Here is a 19,889-nt window from a genome sequence, read left to right on the forward strand (position 1 = left end):
AAAAAAAAAAAAAAAAAAAAAAAAAAAAAAAAAAAAAAACTGGTTCCTACACTGTGGTCAGACGCTGGTAGAGTCTATGAAGCGGTGGTCCCAAGCTATATCCTGTATTGAAAAGAAGCCTCAGACTTCTCTCATGATTTCTGCAAGGCCATCTACTTAACTCATTCGTTATGTTTCTTTGTTTTGGGCTGGAATTAGCTCAGCTCAGTGGGACAGCCCTGTAGGAATTTGGGTGACAGTTTTGCGTCTTTTAGCAATATATTAAAAAAAGGAGCAGAACTGGTTGGCTTCTGTTTATTTACATAACTTTGAATATCTGAGGTAGACAGATTTATTTCCCCAAACATTTCAGCTTCCTAACTGAAAAATAAATAAATAGCAAGGATTCTGGGTGGTGTGAAATGTTGAATCTCATAGGCAGAGAAAAGGCATCTTATTTCCTGCTGCAGTTTAAGATTCTACCACTAGATGGTGCAAAGGGACCACACATTTTCCAGGCTGCACCAGTTCACGCCACAAAATTCTTCAACATTTAATAAGCACCAGGAAAGCTTTCCAAAAGTAGAAAGAATGAACAATTGTGCGGGAAAAGGAACATTTTGCTTTTATAAAATTGGGACGCTGCCATTTCATTACTGATACAAAAATCTGCCTCACTTTATTCCTGTGGGACATAGGTCCCAAATCTACAGTAACCTCGTATATTTGAAGAGACCCACAGAAGCCCACGCGATGCGGACATCTAAAAGTTGAATTCAAAAATCCTTTTTACCTCATGCTGCCAAATGCATTTTCGTTAATTCCACCTCAATGTCGTGACGTAAATACTAGTGGAATCGGCCCCAAGCTAAATAAGCAATAAGCCCCATTTTTCAACGCACAAACACATAAAGATGTCAGCTCAAACTGTTTACTAATTAACACTTAAAAAGACACAAATTAGATATGCGTGGCTAAGAGCAATTATAATCAAGACGAATTTCTCTAGTCATTTGGGAACTGAAAAAAATGCCTAATTGCTGGAACCAATGTTTTAAAAACTGAAATCACGCCAGTTAGCAAATATGTTCATTTAAAGAACATTCCACGTGACTACACTCTTGAGGATTGACTACAAACATGAGAACAAGGAAAATATTTAGGTATAAAATTAAAATTGTAAGCTCCCTTAGATTTATAACTTCTTCATTAAATATGTCTGCAAACAGCAGCCCATAAAAACCTGCAGCAATTAAGTGGTTAAATGAACTGCCTCCCTTGTCAATTTTAAGGGGATGATTAATATTAGAGTGTCCCTTTACTAATGAGACCCTCCCTCATCTTTCGGCTTTAAAGTCGAACGAAAATGGAGGCTGTTGCTCCACCAGGAGCGCAGCAGGCTAATGAGTGCTTCCTCTGCCGCAGTTTTGATGGTGGCACCCCCGGAAGGGAATGGGGATCACTGTGGTTTCTGCTGAGGTCAGCTGGTAGAAATGGCCCCACATGGGGCTGGAAGTCGCTCCGGACTTCTCCACTGCCCGGTGCCCTGTCACTGCAGGAAAGGTTCACTCCTGTTCTCACAAGGCTTGTGGGTAGTTATGCACGCAGCCTGAAACCTACACCCAACACTGCTGCCTCCTGGCCGGGATGGTGAGGTCTTCCAGGGATGCCAGGGCGGGACTGCAGGCGGGGAGGGAGGATACACAGGTAACCAAGACATGAGGATTATTTTAGAAGCTGCTGCCTGGACTGCAGAGCCAGGCAGCTCCCACCCTGGTTGTGATGGGGAATCCATCAGCTGGAGAAATGGGGCAACTGCTTACCAGGGAAATAAAGAGCAGCAGAGACAGAGAATATTTATACGCCCATCTCCTCACACCCAGAGAAGATGCTTCATCATGGGCGCTGGCTGCGAAATTACACTTCCCAGGCTCCGGGACACAGACAGCCTTTTGTCTGGAGAACAGTAAGGGCTTCGCGGGGACAACAGCCCCACCGGGTCACCCACTGCCCTCCTGCAGAGCTAAACTGGAGGGGAGGGGACGAGGCATGGACAGGTGGGGCCAGGACCAGAAAATTGCCCACAGTGGCCACGAGGCTGGTACTGACTAGCCCCTGGTCACCTCCCTGGCTGAGAGAAGACGAGGTAAAAATTCACTTCCTCATGCCTGGGACTCATGTATGCAGGCCCTGGGAGGACGGCAAAGCCCCCTGCTCTGGGTGCAAGGTGACAGAGGTGGCAGGAGCACAGGGCTGCTGGAAGACGGCCAGGCAGGAGGCCACTGCTTTGTCATGGGGAGCCAGCAGGGTGACGGCGTTTGAGTTGGAATTTCTCTATGAATTATGGCTTCCTTCACTTTCAGCCACCGATGCCATCATGGAGCAAGTCCGAATCATGAAAGTTTTGTCTTTCAAAAAATCCTTTCCTTCAAAATTTGCTCGATGGCACATATATTGATTCTAACTTTAAAACATGACCGTCCTTGGGCGTTTTTGGTGAAATTTCACCCAAGTGCATCAGGTACCACGACTCCTGGGGAGACCCTGGTGAAGAGCAGAGCAGCCACCTCTAACCACGCTCCACCAGCTGCCAGGTGCCCTGATCACTGCGCCATGCCGCGCGCTGGGCTGGGATGAGCAGGCCTGTGCTCCACTTTGGGGGTGACGGGACCTGGGAACTTCTCCCAGAGCTAAACCTATATGGCAGATTTGTCCCCTACCCCAAGCATCCACACTGGGAGACTGTGTCCTGTCCACCGTCTACACAGCCCACGAGGGTCCCTGCAGACACCGGCATCTGAATGGGCTCTCCCCTTTCAGTTCTCCAGGGCAGCCTGGCTGTGCGGGCCCAGCAGCGCATGCTCCCTGGGGCCCCTCAGGATGCTGGGGGCTGAGGGACACTGCCCACTCCTAACCAGGTGATACCCCATTTGTCAATCAGTGCTGGGCAGCTACTGGGCCAGACCATCTGTGTCCTTGTTGGGGTGGGGGCAACTCTGCTTGGCTGGCTCTGGGGAGCTCCCTTTGGCTGCCCATGTTCCTAACCTCCATGCTCAGAGTGCACAGGGTCACACGGTCTGTTGGAGGGTGACCGTCCCTGAAGCTGAATGGTGGCAACTGTGTTTGGGCTTCAATTCAGAAACATCCCCCAGGCAAGGCATGGTGAGGACAGTTAACACTGGCAGGAGGGACACTGGCCGCAGTTCTGGGAGGACAGGACAGTGTTGCCTCAGGGCTCACACCTCTACTTCCCTTCAAGTTGGGACCACTGTGTAGTAGATAAAGACGGTCATGTATTCAGCCAGGTCATACTCAGCCCCACTGCTCAGCTCTGGGTTGCTGCTGTGGGAGGCTGGCCAGTCACTTAACTTCTTGGGTCCAGACTTCTGTAAACGGGTGGACCCCACTTCCTCCCACGGGGTTCAGAGGGATTGTGAAGGGCAGCACCTGCCCGGTACAGAGCAGCCTCTCCCTGGAGGCCGGGCTCGCCACCCTGTTTGGGAATCCCGGGTGAGCCTGGGGAGCTGTTCCTGATGAGTGGGAGCGTGGTCAAAGGTCTGTGCCCCTGAACCTGAAAGCAGTCTCCTACTTGTATTTACTCTATTTTTTTTTTTTAAATTGAATGGTATAATACACCAAGGTTTACAGTGAGCAAAGCAAATTTCTGAGCAGAGACTTCTCCACACCCAGGCTCCTCACCAAGGGCAGCCAGATCTGTTATAAATGAAAGGCACAAAATCAAATTCATCCTGACCCAGGGGACACTCAGCCCACTCCAGGGCCAAACTTTCAGAGCCCAAGAGTGACAGCCAGTCGCTTGGTTCCGGGCACCACTTCTCCTTGAGCCCCCAACTCCCACCAGCAATGCCGAGTTCAGTGGCTAAAAGAAGCAACTTCAGGTTTATTTATGGAGAAAAGCCTCTGCCACGGCTGCGGAAGGAGCCAGCTGGCCAGACTGTGTGGACATCAACATTACACGAATGGCTGTGCACGTGAATGGGTGGTATAAGGAACTTTTAACTCCTCAAGTTAAATGAAAAACTCTGTGGTGCTCTCGACTGCGGCGATACTTGTTATGGCTTTCTACCCTGTTTTAAGGTTCTAACCTCTCCCCACTCCCCACGTTTCTTTACATCGACTTTAATTTACTTTAATAGCAAATACAGACCTGTTTTGTTATTTTTTTTTGAGACGGAGTCTCACTCTGTCGCTCAGGTTGGAGTGCAATGGTGCAATCCCAGCTCACTGCAACCTCCGCATCCTGGGCTCAAGGGATTCCCCTGCTTCAGCCTCCTGAGTAGCTGGGACTACAGATGTGCTCTACCATGCACGCCCGGCTTTTTTTTTTTTTTTTTTTTTTTCTGTATTTTTAGTAGAGACGAGGTTTTACCACGTTGGCCGGGCTGGTCTCAACCTCCTGACCTCAGGTGATCTGCCTGCCTCAGCCTTCCAAAGTGCTGGGATTACAGGCGTGAGCCACCACACCTGGCCCAGACCTGTTTTTTTTTTTTAAACCCGTCGCTAAAACCAAGAAATACAGCTGGCTTTGGTCCATAGGGATGGCACTTTCGGCCCCAGCAACAGAGCAGTGGGACAGTGGAACGGGTGGGCCTGTGCCGACTCATGCCCTTCTCTGTGGACAAGGAGAATGGTAATGATGGTGACAGTGGTGGCTGTGATAATGGTGGCAGCCAGCAGCCACTGAGGCAGGCACTGGTCCAGGCCATTCACTGGACCTTTGCAGTTAAATCCACATAGACTCTGGACTAAGCACTATTACTATCCTGATTGTGCAGAAAAAGAAATGTTGGCTCAGAAAAGTCAGCGGAAGATCTGAAATTCTAGCCAGGCACTGACTCGGGGTGTGTCCCCACCCTGGCTCTGCACCTCCTAGGGGTGGCCACACGGTGACTCGCAGCGCCTGACATTGAGACACTACATTGTAATGAATCACAGATTTCAGTCCTTAGAGTGGGGAAGAGAATAAGGTTTACAGGGTTCCCACCACACACCCTGGGCCCCACACTGGGACCCTCACCCACTTCACCCCACCCCAGTACCTCAAAGGCCCAACCAGGGTCAGGAACTAGGCTGACTGGCCTCCTAGGCCCCATTTTTCCCACCAGCCTAGAGCACCCCCTTGGAAGGACACAGAGGAGAAGGTCACTTTCCGTCACAGTGGAGGGGATTTGGAGCACGACGCACTGGGTCTCCATCTTGTCTTGGGCCAGTTACTCCAGCTCTGGGAGTCTCCATTTCTCCCCATGACACAGGGAGGAATGAGGCCTGGGGTAGGAACCAGTGATCATGTATGGAAAGCCTCAGGCCCTAGGCTGAGCACACAGCAGGTGCTTAAACAGTGCCACTGTTAGGCCCACAGGCAGGCCGGTGCAGAACGGGAGGGGAGATGGCCCGACGCTGGGGCCCTTGCTGCTGGTACGTCCCACCTATACCCATTTGGCATCACAAACCACCGCATGAGACAGGCTCTGCCGTGATCCCAGGGTAAACAGCGGGGATGGGACTTGCCCCCGTCCATGGTGGAGTGGGGCTGGTCTGGAGGTATGTCAGTGTAATCTCTGCCCTGGTGACCACCTGTGGCAGCCGCAGCCCCTCTGAGGCCTTACCCACATCCCCTGGGCAGGGTCCTGTGCAAATGGGGCATCCATAAGTAGGTGGACCTCACGGCCACCCACAGCTCCCTTGCTTTGAGAGGGGCAGGCGTGAAATTTTATGCACGCCTATGTTTCTAATGTCCTAGCCAGCCTTTTTTTCCCTGAGTTATCAAAAAAAGAAAAATCTATATATGACAATCAGGTTGGTTTTATGATTTACCGAAAATCAAAGACAAAGGGGACTTTTTTGTCTTGTTTTGCTATGACAGGTTTAGAAATTTGTTGTACTACATTGATTCAATTTTGCTTGATTTCAGCCATCTTTCAATAATGCAACCGGCTTCTGCTAGCTGGGTACACGAGAGAAAACCCCAAGGAATGGAGAATATTGAAATGGTTCTACCATTTCCATCTTTGAGATGAATGTTCCTCTCGGAGGAGAGCTGGCTGTGGCGTGTGACTGCTTAACAACCCGCTCTACAGAAGAGAAGCCACACACCCTGTGCTGTCTTAAGGCAACAGGAGGGCCCTGGTGGTCTGACTCAACCCCCTTTCCTCAGAGTTATCATCCGCACACCAGTCCTGGGTTTCTTTCTTATTAGGAAAATGTGCAAACTGTTGGAAACCAGGCTGCCAGATGCGTTCCAGCTTATGAAGCACAGTGGAAGGTTCCCTGACCTGCCCCTAAATCGTGGAGAGGCTCGGTCATTTCCCCAAACTCCTCCTGGTGGCAAATAATAAAACAAAACAAATGGAGGAAGAAAAGTCAACCTGGTGCCTGTCTTCCAACCTCCACCTTCCCAAAGCTGAAACTTCCTTTAAAAAAGGAGAACTGAGGTTCCGTCTGGCATGTAAAACCTTCTGACTTAGAGAAGACAAGATGGGGGTCACATTTGACTGGAAGTAGGAGATACATTAGAATCGAGTTACTTTATCTAAGGAACACATTTGGGTGAAACGAAAGTGTTTTTCTCAGAAGAAAGGGACACCTCCACCTGTCCCTCTCCTGGAGTGGGTCCCTAGGGGAACACGAGAGATGCCGGTGTGCGGGCGATGGCCCAGGCCTGCCCTCCCCTCCCCTGACGGCTTGCTTACCTCTTTTTCGATTTCTGCTAGAGATTTGATGGTGATTCCCAGGAGATCAAAGGGCTGCATCTGAAAATACAGATGAAGTCACCCTTTTAAATGGCTGGAAAATGCTCTTCCCACACTTACTTTTATGCATGACGATGGTAACGTCTCAAGCCATGGTGTGATCTAGCGTTTCTCCACCCACTTTCCACAGGAAGAGAGTCAGTGGGATTCTCGGTCATGGGTGGGGGTGGCAGAAGTGACAATACAGCCTGCTGCAGGAATGTGGCCCTCAAGGCGCCAGCCCCTGTGCTGCGGGATCTCTGCCTAGTTGTGGTCTGTGGCACTCACAGGGGTCCAGGTCTCCTGGAGGACTGATCATGGCTGCCCTGCTTCACCTCTCTTCTCCCCCTGCCAGCAGAACACGAAGGCAAGATTTGCTTTTTCTCGCTGGAGCTGTAAACTGGAGGTGCCCAAGCTCTCTCTGGAGGCCGCCCAGCCACTGTGTCTGGGTAAGGCAGGAGGTTTAAGGAACTCCAGGGAGGAAGAGCTCCTCAGGGGAAATCCAGGGCAGGAGCTGGGGGGATTCCAGGTCTTTGGAAATGCCAGGTAAATGAAACAACTGCCCATCAATTATCATTTGAGAAATCAATGTAGTAAAAAATGATAACGTTGCATTTTAATGAGAGTTTTTATAATTTCATGAAGACTGGAGACTTAAAAAAATGCTGGCTTTTCAACAGACAGCATGAAAAATCAAATACACATGGCCGTGAGTGAGCTGGAGGCCCACAGAAGCCTGGACTCAGAGGCTCGGAGGGCGGAGGGCGTGCAGTCCATGTGGCTCCTGGTCTGAGTCCCTGCTGGGCGCATAAGTGTTCTGTGTTCCCCAGAGCGGTCCCTGGCCCAGCCTCCTGGGGCCCAGGCTAAACCTGACGGCCTTCGACAGAACCCCAGGGCTCTCATGGTCCTGAAGGGCGATAGCCCAGGGGTGGCAGTGGAGCTGGAGCCTCTGCGAAGCCAGCAGGGGTTTCCTGCGAGGCTGGCTCTGGAGTCCCAGGACCCAGACTCAAAACCGGTCTCAGCGTCTCCTGGCGATGCAGCTGCGGGTTAAATCCCTTCCTCATTCCCTCGTCCATTCAAAGCGACAGCCCCCTGGCGGGGCTGCGGGGCACTGCATTGAGAAGAGCAGGGAGCGCGGGGCACCGGGCCTGGCTGTGTGGCCTTGGAGCCCTGGCCGAGGCGGCAGCAGCACATTCGCGAGGGAGATCTTGGGACGGGGCCACCGAGCCACACACTTCGCTGGCGGCTGCTCTGCCGGTAGCCACGGAGCAGTGTGGTGCTCTGTGCTGCCAGCCCGACGGGCGCGAGAGCGGGGCCGCCCGCCCATGCTGCCCGGGACCCAGCAGAGGTGCAGCTGCTGTGTCATTAGGCTCTAACCACCCCACTAAATTCTCCCAACTGGAGCTGGTGAGCAGGACAGAGCAGCCTCTCCCAAGGAACGGCGGGAGAGGCGCCAGCGTCGCCATGGCAACGCGGCCCTGTGGAGTCGGCTGAAGTTACTAGAGCTCCGCATGTCACGTCACGAGCATTTTTCAAGATTAAGCTGCTTACCAGACGGGTTCAGAGGAAGCCTATTCTATTTCACGAAAATGGAAACTACAGAGCAGGTCAAATCACAAGCCGGGTGGTTTTAAGCTGGATCCAAGAAAAACACTGAAGGATTCTTTAGCTGTGCCCAAGCTGGGGACTTCATGTTTATTAGCTACTCAAGGCCAACTTCTGCAGAAAGGATCAAAACCAGAAACGGGTTTGTTGAGCCAGCGTGGGCCAAGCCTGTGCAGCTGGGAGGGGGCCACTGCCAGCTTGGGGGCTGGCGTCATCGGAGGGCTGACCCTAGCAGTGAGAGGCAGAGACCCCACTGCCATGCAGGGTGGCCGCCCCTCACGGTCTGAAGTTGGCCTTTGGTTCCGGCCAGCTCACTCGGTCCCTTTGATAAAGATGGCGTGGGCCTGGCCTGCGTGAGAGTGCTGATGTGGATGGTGAGATCCATGGTGGCCTGGCGTGGGCAGGAGACCACAGCTAGAGGCACGACATTTGCGTGGCGGCCCCCATGTCAGAGTGCAGAATGCAGCAATGACAATGGGAAAATGAGGCAGCCTCCTTTCTACAGGAAACTGTCATCCTTAAATAACAAAGAACAAAACTTACTAAGTTGGACTTGGGAGACAAAGAACATTCACAACCAGGGAAGCTCAGGTCAGGTTAATCACGTGCGGCATGGCAAAGGCTCGGTGCACCTGAGCTTGTCTGACAGATTCTTGCTACTTTCCCATCCCCCAGCTGTTGTTTTCTTCATTTCTCAAACATCTACTACATGGGGCACTGGCTGATAGGGCCAGAGATGCACACGACCCACCCCCAACCTCAGGAGTTCCTGTCACCGGGTTGTGGGGTTCAGCTTCCGGGGAGAGAGAGGACATGCAGGCAGACAAGATTCTGGTGGGGGAAGGAGCATGAGTGCCACCAGAATAGCCCTGCGTGTCGTGTAAATCAGGATGGAAGGACCTCAGGCTGGGGGTGGCAGAGGGGAAGGGCGATCATGCATAAAACTTACACTTTCTGGAACACAAGAAAACTTCTCTGAAATCATAAAAGGCACACCATCCATTGCTGCAAAAGAAGAAGAAAAAAGATGGCATTAAAGGTACTGAAGATGGCTTTTAGTTGTCCAGCAACCCAAGATGTCGAAACAGAGAATCTGAATCCGTCACTGGATGGAGCCAGGTGACACCTAGCACAGGGGTGCAGGAGCTATGAAAAAGGATAGGTCCCACCCTTGTTGCCAGGACACACAACCTGCTGAGAGAGGCAGGCGCCTTGTCATCCCCTGAGCACCAGGCAGTTGTGCAGACAAGAGCTCTAGGAGCAGAGAGGGGCTGGTCTAGAACCCCCACTCTCCACCCCTGGAGTCTGGTCTCTGATCTGTAACGGGAGAGTCACCAGGGGCTGATAGCCGGATGAAGGTGACACAGCTGGTGGGGACAGGCTGCACTGAGACGAAGGCAGTAGGCACGTGCATTAGACATGCTCTAAGGTGCTGTTGGGCTCAGGGGAAAAGTCTAAGTAGGAGGAAAGAGGAGCTCAGGAGTCAGATTGGCTGGGTTCAAATCTCAGCTGGTGACTGCAGATGAGCAACTGAAGTTAAAAGATGAAAAACTGAAGTTACATTTAAAAAGACGGCACTGCCTACATGACGAGGTGCCTGTGCGTCAGAAGTGGAGTGGGTGGGGCGCCTGGCCAGTGCTGGCACAGTGCGGGTGCTTGGCAGGTGGGGGCGAAAGTGGCTGTCACTGACTCTCAGTCGCTCAGACCCAGGGCGTCAAGCGCTGACTTGAGGCTCACCAGTGTGCTCAATTTTAATAGGACACGAGAGAAAGGGCATGGAACGGGGATGCAACAAACGGAAAAACCAGGGGCCCAGGGCTGTGGTTCCTTTTCTGTGGCTGCCCCTCCCTCCACCCTGTCCCAGGGGATCACTGTCTAAAGCACACGGACAAAAGTGACCCAGGGTGTGCCTCCATAAGTGAGCGCTTCTCTACAAATTACAGCCTCAGAGAGGAGGACTCTGGTGCCACACCAGGACTGGAAATCCTGCCATGCTGAGGAACAGGTCACACCGGATGAGATGTGACGCCAGCATTCGCAGAGCCAACATGGCAGCATGTGGCTGCTGGGACAGTGGTAGGGGCCTCTCCAGTGTCAGCTTCTCCCTTAGGTCTGGGAAGAGTCGGGAACATGCAGCCGTAGTCGTGCGGGGCCTGGTCATGAGTGCAGGGATGCGGAGCCCCAAAGTCAGGGGTGGCCGCACCCTGAGGTGGTGGCTTTGTGGTAAATTGTGGTTTCAAGGAGAAACGCAGTGAGCAGAATGGAAGCCAGGTAGAGTGTGGGGGCAGCATCGGGCAGTGCACTCCCGGGAGCGAAAATCTTTGCTTCCCCCAATGCCTCCTGGAATGATGACTTCTCTGGAACCTTCAGTGGTCATATTTTTTTTCCTCAGTCCTAACAAAGAAGAGTAGTAGAAGCAGAAAGCAACAAAGCAAAAGGAAAGGACATAAGAGAAGGAGAAGAAACTCGGGACAGATCCTCCCAATCAGCAAGAAAAGCTGAAGGGCTCATGCTATGTTCATACAGAAATAAAACATCATAGAACTCTGTCCATGCTTTATTTTAGGGAAGGAAAGAAATGAAACCTTCTTGGGTCAGCATGAACAAAAAGACACAGCACAGGTGGTGCAGCCGCTGCATTCCCCGCACCCTCCTTTCTTAGAAGGGGTGCTGTCTAGTGTGGCCGCTGGACTCAGACACTCCTGGTCAGAGGCCTTTTCAGGTGGTGCTGGCAACCTGCTGTGAGCTGCTGGAAGAGACGGGACAAAGGGCCCGGACAGGCAACACTTCCCCAGAAAGTGGGGTCAGGGGAAGGCCCCAAACAATCTCATTCAGTATGTCCCGCATTCGGGCCTCAATCTCGTTCAGTACATCCCGTATGCAGACCTGTGCGTGAACTCTGAGCACCTATGCGTGTGTGCTGCTTCACAGATGAAAAAGTTCGACAGTGAATAAAGGAGCCTTGGAGAGCCACAAAGCCTTCTAGAGAGGGGCAGAGTCCCACCAGATATCCAGCAAGAAGTGTGCCAGCTCCTGCCACCGTGGGCCCGACCTGACTTCCAGGCCCTTCCCAGTGCTGCTGAGATGGGCTGGGCACTCGTAACACTTCTGATCATTTTAGAGATTGGGAAGCAGAGGCTCTGAGAAGTCGGTGCTTGCTGGGGTCACAAAGGTAGGCAGCAGTGGCCCCAAAACTCTAGATAGTACAGGCTACTTGACCTCCTCAGTAAAGTCCCGAAGCCCACTGTTTTCACCCGTCACAGTCCACACTTCCCACTCTCTGCACACACCCACCTCTTCTATGGCTTCTCTTGCCTGCTAGACAGACAGCAGGGTCCGCAGCAGAGTCCTCCCTGCATGCCCAAGTACTGCGCACAGGCTCTAGTGAGTGCTCACAGGCACAGGACCAAATGCTGGAGGAGTTTCTCAGCAAGCTCAGCCTCTGCACACACCAGCAAGCTGGAGACCACGCCTTCCTTGCTCCCCTGTAGAACCCACTCTCCATTCATTCCCCAGGCTTTCTGCCTCTGATGTTTTAAAGACCTTATTAGTATTTGGGGATGAAGAACTGCCTCTCACTGGTGACAGTTGTTTCTATCTACATGTCACTGTAGGTCTAGGGAACCTGTGTGTTAAAAAGGTGGTAAGGTGCTGTGTGAAGACCTGATTACACCAGGACCTGAGGGGGATGGGAAGTACTGGGGATGGCAGAGAGGAAGGGGGGCTCCTCCCATGGGAGGCCTCCCTAGTCAGAGGCTGTCAGTACTGTCTATGCCTTCAATGGACAGAGAAGGGCAGGATTTCCAAGATGGGGTTCTCGACTGGCATTGAAGGCCCTGGCCCCTTGCATCTGACCCTCTTCCCGGCTTGCCCATCCCTTCCTCCCTCTATGCTTGCACCCCAGCTGTCCTTCCCAGTTTTCTGAGTGCCTCTCCTGCAGCATGCCTTCCCCGAGGCCCTCCCTGGGGTCTGGCCAGGCCTGTGTCTCCTCTCCTCTTCTGGCAGGTGCATGTGCGAGTCACCTCTGCATTCCAGGTCCCCAGTCCAGGGGCAGGGCCTGGGGGCTCAGGGGTTGTGCTGGACAGGGAGGGCTGCTGCTCCCATGCACAGGGGTCTGGGGAACTGGGTAGGGGGCTCCAGCGTGGGGCAAGTGCCTAATCTCTCTCAGGACCTGGGGACCCTGCTCGCTGCCACCCCCGCCTGCTGCTGTTGGAGATGAAAGCCATGGATGGAAAAAGCCTGAGAATTACTTCCAGGGACTAGGAAGATCTAAGCAGGGAGGGAAATGTTTTAAAAAATTCATATAAAATTAACCATTTTAAAGTGAACAATTCAGTGGCGTTTAGAACATCACAATGGTGTGCGATCCCCACCTCCATCTTGTTCCAAAACATTTCCATCGCTCCAAAGTCAACCCCCTCACCCGCGAAGCAGTTTCTCCCTGCTCCCACAAGGAGCGTGTGTTTCTTTCTCCTTCCAACTGAAGGTCATGTCTTTGAAAGAGAAGGATCTAGAAACACAGGTGGTCCTGTAAGCCTGGCTTTCTGAACACAGTAGCCAGGCCTCCTGCCACGCTGCGCTCTTGCCTCGCTAGTCAGCCAGGAGATAAGGAAGAAAGGGTTTGTCCAGACTGGCTGCTCTGAGTTGAGGGCTTTAAATACAAATCAAGGAGAAAAAAATAACGTGTGGATATGGTTTGGCTGTGTCCCCACCCAAATATCATCCTGAATTACAACTCCTATAATCCCCACGAGTCGTGGGAGGGACCCAGTGGGAGGTAATTGAATCATGGGGGTGGGTTTTCGCCATGCTATTCTCATGAGAGTGAATAAGTCTCGTGAGATCTGATGGTTTTATAAAGGGGAGTTTCCTCTGCACGTGCTATCTTGCCTGCTGCCATGTAAGTCATCCCTTTGCTCCTCCTTTGCCTTCTGCCATGATTGTGAGCTCTCCCCAGCCATGTGGATCTGTGAGTCCATTAAACCTCTCTTTCTTTACAAATTATGCAGTCTTAGGTATTTCTTCATAGCAGTATGAAAATGGACTATACACTTGTAAAACTTAGATATCAACAATAGCATTTTTTTGTATATATATTGACATAGTTTAGATATATGTCCCTGACAAGTCTCATGTTAAAATGTAATCCCCAGTGTTGGAGATGAGCCCCGGCAGGAGGTGTTTGGGTCATGGAGGCAGATCCCTCATGGCTTGGTGCTGTTCTCACGGTAGTGACTGATTCTCACGAGATCTGGTTAAGTGCGTGGCACCTCCCCTGGCCCTCTCTCTCACTCCTGCTCTGGCCATGTGATATGCCTGCTCCCCCTTCACCTTCCACCGTGATTGGAAGCTTCCTGGGGCTTCCCAAGAAGCAGATGCTAGTACCATGATTCCTGCACAGCCTGCAGAACTGTGGGCCAAGAGCCAATTCAGTCTCTGTTCTTTATCAATGCTCCAGTCTCAGGTATTCCTTCATAGCAACATAAGAACAGCCTAACACACAAATATATATATCACATATATTATGTAAAAATATATCTTTACATAATTATAGATTTATATTTTGCATATAGAATATGTAAGATATAAATTATATATTTCCATTATAAGTGTATACATATGTATACGCATACACTCACCCATATATGATTAGGACAAGGCCCTCCCTTAGCCACTGAGAGACTGCAGGGAGTGGGCAGGGTGCTCACCTCCCCTCCCAGTGGGCCCTGAAGTCCCTCAGAGGCACTTCCTGTTTGTCTGCAGGCCCTCCCCACACCTGCCTCCACCCCCAGACCTTCTAGGGCACCCTGGGGAGTTGGTGGGGCCCAGGGCCAACCTGCTCCACATGAAGGCGTCGAGGTGTCTGGGTGAGGGCACCTTCTGGCCCTGAGGCAGGCTCAGCGGTAACACCTTAGTGAGGAGGCAAAGATGAGATGTGAGATCATCGCGGGATGCCCCGCAGCAGCCACTGGGAGGGAAGGAAGACACATTCCTGAAATGTCTGAGGAGCAACAGGCAGCAGCAAGGCGGGCCCTCAGGACTTTCACAGCCTCACTCCACCCCTCGGCCCACACACTCCTGACTGGACCAGTGGCAGAGGAGATGAGGAGACCTGCTTGGACCTAATCCTGACTGCAAGGAGGAGCTGTCTGGTAAAGCGACAGAGCCGGGAGCCTCGGGACAGACCACCACCGTCTGAGAGTTTGCGATAGAAGGAGGGGCACAGTCAGATGCTCCCTATGTTCTTCTAGAAAACAGACTTTTATTTTTTGTAGCGATAGGGGGGGTCTCACTATGCTGTCCAGGCTGGTCTCGAACTTCTGGCCTTAAGTGACCTTCCCAGCCTGACTTCCCAAACTGTTGGGATTACAGGTGTGAGCCACCACACATGGCCTAGAAAACAGATTTTAACAAACTCAGAGGAGAGAAAGAGGAAGTGATAGGATCCAATGGGCTGAAGCTCACAGTGGCAGCTGAATTGAGAGGAGTGGGGCTCTCACAGTGCCCTTCTCACCAGCACAGGAAGGCTCCAAAGAGAAGCAAGTGCCACCAGGACCAGCGAGCCTCTGCTAAGCAGATAATCTGCCCACCAAATCCCACTTATTTTAGAAAATCTAGTATATCAAAGATTAAGGCAGGCTGAAATAATATGGATTTCAGCAAAGCATCTGACAAAATTTCTCATGTTATCTATGTATACAAGATGGATAAATATAGCTGGCTACTGTGGAGGCTAGCAGAATCCATAACTGGTTGAATCACACATTCAAGAAGCTGATTAAGAGACCAATGCTAACCTTGAACGACCCCTGGGAAGGTGCCCAGGGCATGATCAATGACTCAAATGAAGACACAAAGGATATGCTTATCTAATGCATGCCTGATGGGAAGCCGAGGTGGGCAGTCTATAAACCAGATAACAGAGTGACAACCAAGAAAGTCAAAAAAAGTTGTGATCATGGGCCAAATGTAATGGAAGGAGTTCACTAGGGACCCACGAAGAGTCCCGTAGCGTATTAGGTCCAGAAACCCAGCTCTGTTGGATGGAATGGAAGAGGTGCGGAGTAATAGCAGGAGGCAGGAAAGAAGGTGACTGCAGGTGAGTAAGTCAGTGATGTGATCTGACTATTTAAACGGAGCATCATAAGGTTACAGTGCCGCAGTCCTGGTGCCCGGATGAGGAGTCACTCGCCCTGGTCTACTTGGAGCTTGAGTGGGGCGCTCAGAGCCAGGACCACCTTCCCAGAGGGTCATCCCAGGGGCCTTTAAGGAGGCCAGGGTGGTAAGGGAACCTGAAGCCAGACCACACGAGGGAAAGGAGAAGCAGCCATTAGGTTCAATGGCCCAGGAAGGCACAATCCTGTCCATTTCTGTTCATCCTAGCACCTTGCCCAGCACCCCCAGAGCCCAGTATGGTGTCTAGCACATGAGAACTGCAGCAAAAGTGGGGACTGAGATAAGAGAAGACTTGAGGTGAACATAATCAAATGTCTGCACATGTTTTCATGGTGGTCACAGCATACAGGGCTAGACGCAGACAGCGACTTGCTGGGAAGCTAGGGAGGGAATTTGTGTGTTGGGCAGAAAGCTGATCTGTGGGACTGCTAAATCCCCTCTTAATTCCATAACATCCACGTCTCCTCTCATCTGGGCAGCCTTTTCGTATTTTAAAATATCTAGAGGTTTGCAAAACATAATTCTTAAAATCAACAGCATGCATTCTTCACGCGTTCCAAAAGAATGTTCATGAATCATCTCTGTCCTGGCTTCTCCTGGGGAGCCACGTTTACTTCCTTCCTTTCTTTTTCCCTAGTTGAAACCAGCATTTTGTCTTTGTTACTCTTTTACAGCAGAGAGACTGTGATGTTCTAGCATTTAGTCTGTTTCTCAGTCCCATGCAGGGTGACATGCTGTTTGAGGAACTGGAGACAGAGCTGTGAATGAGACGCACATTTTCACCCCTGACCTGTCCCTTCCACGCAGCCTAAGGACTTGGACGAGGCTTCTCCTGCCGACACTACCTGACCAGTCTGCAGTCACAACCCAGATGCAGGGACAGCACCTGCCCTTTCCTTGGCAGAGCCAAAGACGACACCCAGGTACACAGCGGCCCTCTCTCCAGGCCTTAGAGCTCTCAGTGTGCCATGACAAAGCCCCCTACCCCCAACAAACCTGGGAGGTAGAGAAATTCTCCCCAAGCCCAGTTCTACAAAATAGAAAAGGAAAGCAAATTCATGCTTACTGCCCACACACAAGGTGGTGAACATGCATCAAATAACTCAAGCCTCAACATTACCACTTAATGTGGTTTGAATCTACGTCCCCACCCAAATCTCATGTTCAATTGTAATCCCCGGTATTGGAGGTGGGGCCTGGCGGGAGATGACTGAATTATGCGGGGAGAGGATTTCTTGTGGATGGTTTAGCAGCATCCCCCCTTGGTGCTGTCCTCGTGATAGTGAGTGAGTCCTTGCGAGATCTGGTTGTTTAAAGATGTGTGGCACCTTCCCCTCTGGCTTTCTTGTTCCTGTTCTGGCCATGCAATGAGCCTGTTCTGGATTTGCCTCCAACATGATTGAAAGCTTCCTGAAGGCTCCCCAGAAGCAGATGTTGCCATGCTTCCTGAAGTACAGCCTGCAGAACCATGAGTCAATTAAACCTCTTTTCTTATAAATTACCAAGTCTCAGGTAGTTCTTTATAGTAATGCAAGAATGAACTAATACACCACTTGCAAGGCTTAGAGGAGTTATGAGGCTTGGCTGGAGCCAGGATTCAAACCCAGAGTGTAACCTGCACTGGGTCTATGGGGAGCTGTGGCAGGGAAGGAGGGGCTTGGAGCTTGGCAGACCTGAGTTTTTGCTGCAGCTCAGGAGGTGCAGATGTGCAGCTGTGCACAGGCCACGCCACCTCTCTGAGCCTTACTTGCCCTGTCTGTAAGGTGGGCATAATACTACAGCTGTCTCCACAGGTGAGGGTGAAGAAAAATGAAATAAGACCCAGAGATAAAGTACCCACCATGTAGGGAGGGCTGGTCAGCTAACCGTGGCTTCTGCTCTTACCAAAAGTCATGTGCTGGGGCAGGTTTCCTTTCAGTACCCGACCAGTGTTTTCTTCTTCTTGTTTTTAAATTTTTTTTTTTTTAAATTTTTGGTGGCAGTTTTAACAAAATGCTGATCCACAGCATCGAGCTACCACCAGCAGATGAAAGCAAGGATGTGCTGCTGGCTCTGTGGCGCAATTAGCATTCTCCTAAACAAACGAGCTTCAACAGAGCTGTAATTAAGCAGGCCTGTAATTAAGTATATGCCCTTTATCATAACGATCATGCTTAAAAATGGCATGATGCATGGAACTCTGTTATTAATGCTGTAATCCCAAACTGAAGTGCGAGTACATAGAAATCAGCGTGTCAGGCCTGTCACCAGAGTGTTTGTAAAATACATTAAAGAAAAAACCCAGAAAACAATGAGCTCATTCAACTGTTCTTTTTACAATCAGGCACTACAAGTCAAGGGGATTGTGAATGCTTACAGATTCTGCAAGGTTTAAACAAATAAAGCTCTAATCTGCTACTGTATTAATCCCACCCCCTATCTTAAAGAAGGAAAAAGGGGGTGCTGGGTTTTTTTTTGCCAGCTGACCTGAACGCCTGTCTTGGCTATTCTTGGGGAAGCAGTCAGTCCAATCTGCATGCTGCATTTATTTGGACATAAAATTGGATTCCTGCTTGCACAGACAGCTCTGCCATGAATCTGTAGGAACTTTGCCTGGCAACGAGATGGGATTATAGCTCCTGCATCCTCCCTTCGTATGGGAACTATAATTTTACCCGCCAAGGCAGTCCTCCAGAGCCATCCCTTGTTTCTCCCCTCCAGACACACACACCTCAGACTTCTGCAGGCTCAACACAAACCCACCACTGACCAATTCCCAAGGGCTCCGGACTAAGGACCACCCATCGCCCCGGAATACCTAGTTGCTCAGAGTGCCCACCCTTATCCCTCCCCAATGTGTCAGTACACAGAAGGGATGAGGAAATACTCCAGTCAGCACGTGGATTAATTTCAACACACTTGATAAAGAAAGTCATAAAGTCATGTGGTAAAAATGTAAAATTAAAAAAAAAAAAAGACTCCATTACCAGCATCTCAATTGTTATCTGCTTAAAGTTGTCAAGCGGTGTTAAGTGAACTCGGGTAATAGTACCTCAAAGTACTTGCAGAGATGCTGGTGAACAATGAGGCTTATTGGCAGGTAGTCATTTTTGGAATAAAATTAAATGCAACTGGAGTGGTGGGAGGCCTTTAATTCTGTGTGCCTGCTCGGGGCTTGAAGCTGTAAATAGTCAGCAACCCCAAGCCTTTCTTCTCCCCTTTCCTGTGGCGTTTCAAAAGTCCTTCACAATTTGTGATGGGAAAAATGCCAGCAACTCAAGATCTCAAGGCCATTTCTCGAAACTCATTTGCAAACCAAAACACGGAGCCTGTTTTGCTTTCTTGGTGATTTCACTTTGGGGATATTCCTTGGAAGACATTTGCAGATGCCTCCAGAGCTGTCTGCTCAGTGACATTCCAATTGAGTTTACACAGGGCCAACAACTTCCTTCTAGATCCCCAAAGTAATTTGTTTTGCCATGTTATTCATAAGCCAAAAGGAGTGATTTATCAGCCACTGCCGGAGCCTCCCGCGTCCCCTGCGTGAGAGGCAGCATGGGAGGATGGAGTACAGGCGCCGGAGTCGGACCCGTGTGAGCGTTCAGCCGGGCCCAACGCTTGTTAGCTGTGTGGCTTTGGGCAAGTCACTTAACCTTCGAATCAGATTTTCATCCGTCAAACGAGGATCATCGTGCCCACTCCACAGCACCGCTGAGGGACCAGGCAGCAATGGGAAAGAACAGCCCGACCACAGCAGCCACTCAGAAAATGGGGGCAAGGCTGCGGTTTTATGTCAAAAGCAGCTGACTGTTTCTGCAGGAAATGAGTTCAGACCAGGCCCCACCTCTAACTTGGGACAAGTGTTTAATGTCTCTGAGCCTCTGTTTCCTCAGCTGTAGAAGAGAGAAAATAATAATACCTGGACTGCAATGATATTCAAACAAGATAAAAACATTAAGCCCTAGGTACAAACTAGCTGCTCAGTAACTGTTCGCCGTTCGTATTAGTGTTAGTGTTGTTACTGCTGTACAGAGGAAAATACCCTTTCACGGTTGACCTTTTTCTACCTGCTCTCACACAAGAACATAAGTGCAGCCATATTAAATTACACAACCCATAGGCTGTGAGACCCAATCCAAAGATGTTTGGTGGGATGGAAGCAATGTTTGCCAAAGAGTGACTCACTGGGTCCCCCAGACCGGGGTACCCTCACACCACAAACGAATGTTCTCTGAGGTTCTATTTGGCATGAGCAATCTGAATATTACACACACACACACACACACATACACACACGGCACTGACTTCTCCTAGGTTCTCTGTCTCTACACAGAAGACTCTAATTGATGGGCCTGCTTCATCCCTCTGCATTCCCAGTGTCCTGGGAGGAATCTAGGGCCA

At 50.7% G+C, this 19,889-nt stretch overlaps 1 protein-coding gene across 4 annotated transcripts in view; it reads right to left on the bottom strand.

The window, feature by feature from the left end:
• The window catches only part of MVB12B (multivesicular body subunit 12B), a 185,586-nt gene that overhangs the window by 17,082 nt on the left and 148,615 nt on the right, over nt 1-19,889 (bottom strand). For all 4 annotated transcript variants that reach the window (XR_001886135.1, XM_017874744.1, XM_017874743.1 and 1 more), the window contains exons 8-9: nt 9,283-9,338; nt 6,690-6,749 (exon numbers count right to left, since the gene is read on the bottom strand). Coding sequence is in view for 3 of the 4 variants with exons in the window: in XM_017874744.1 (XP_017730233.1) it covers nt 6,690-6,749; nt 9,283-9,338 (116 nt within the window). In the remaining variant the exon portion in view is untranslated. The remainder of the gene's footprint in view (nt 1-6,689; nt 6,750-9,282; nt 9,339-19,889) is intronic.

The sequence above is a fragment of the Rhinopithecus bieti genome, unplaced genomic scaffold, assembly GCF_001698545.2.
Source record: "Rhinopithecus bieti isolate Rb0 unplaced genomic scaffold, ASM169854v2 scaffold_7967, whole genome shotgun sequence".
Classification (NCBI taxonomy): domain Eukaryota; kingdom Metazoa; phylum Chordata; class Mammalia; order Primates; family Cercopithecidae; genus Rhinopithecus; species Rhinopithecus bieti.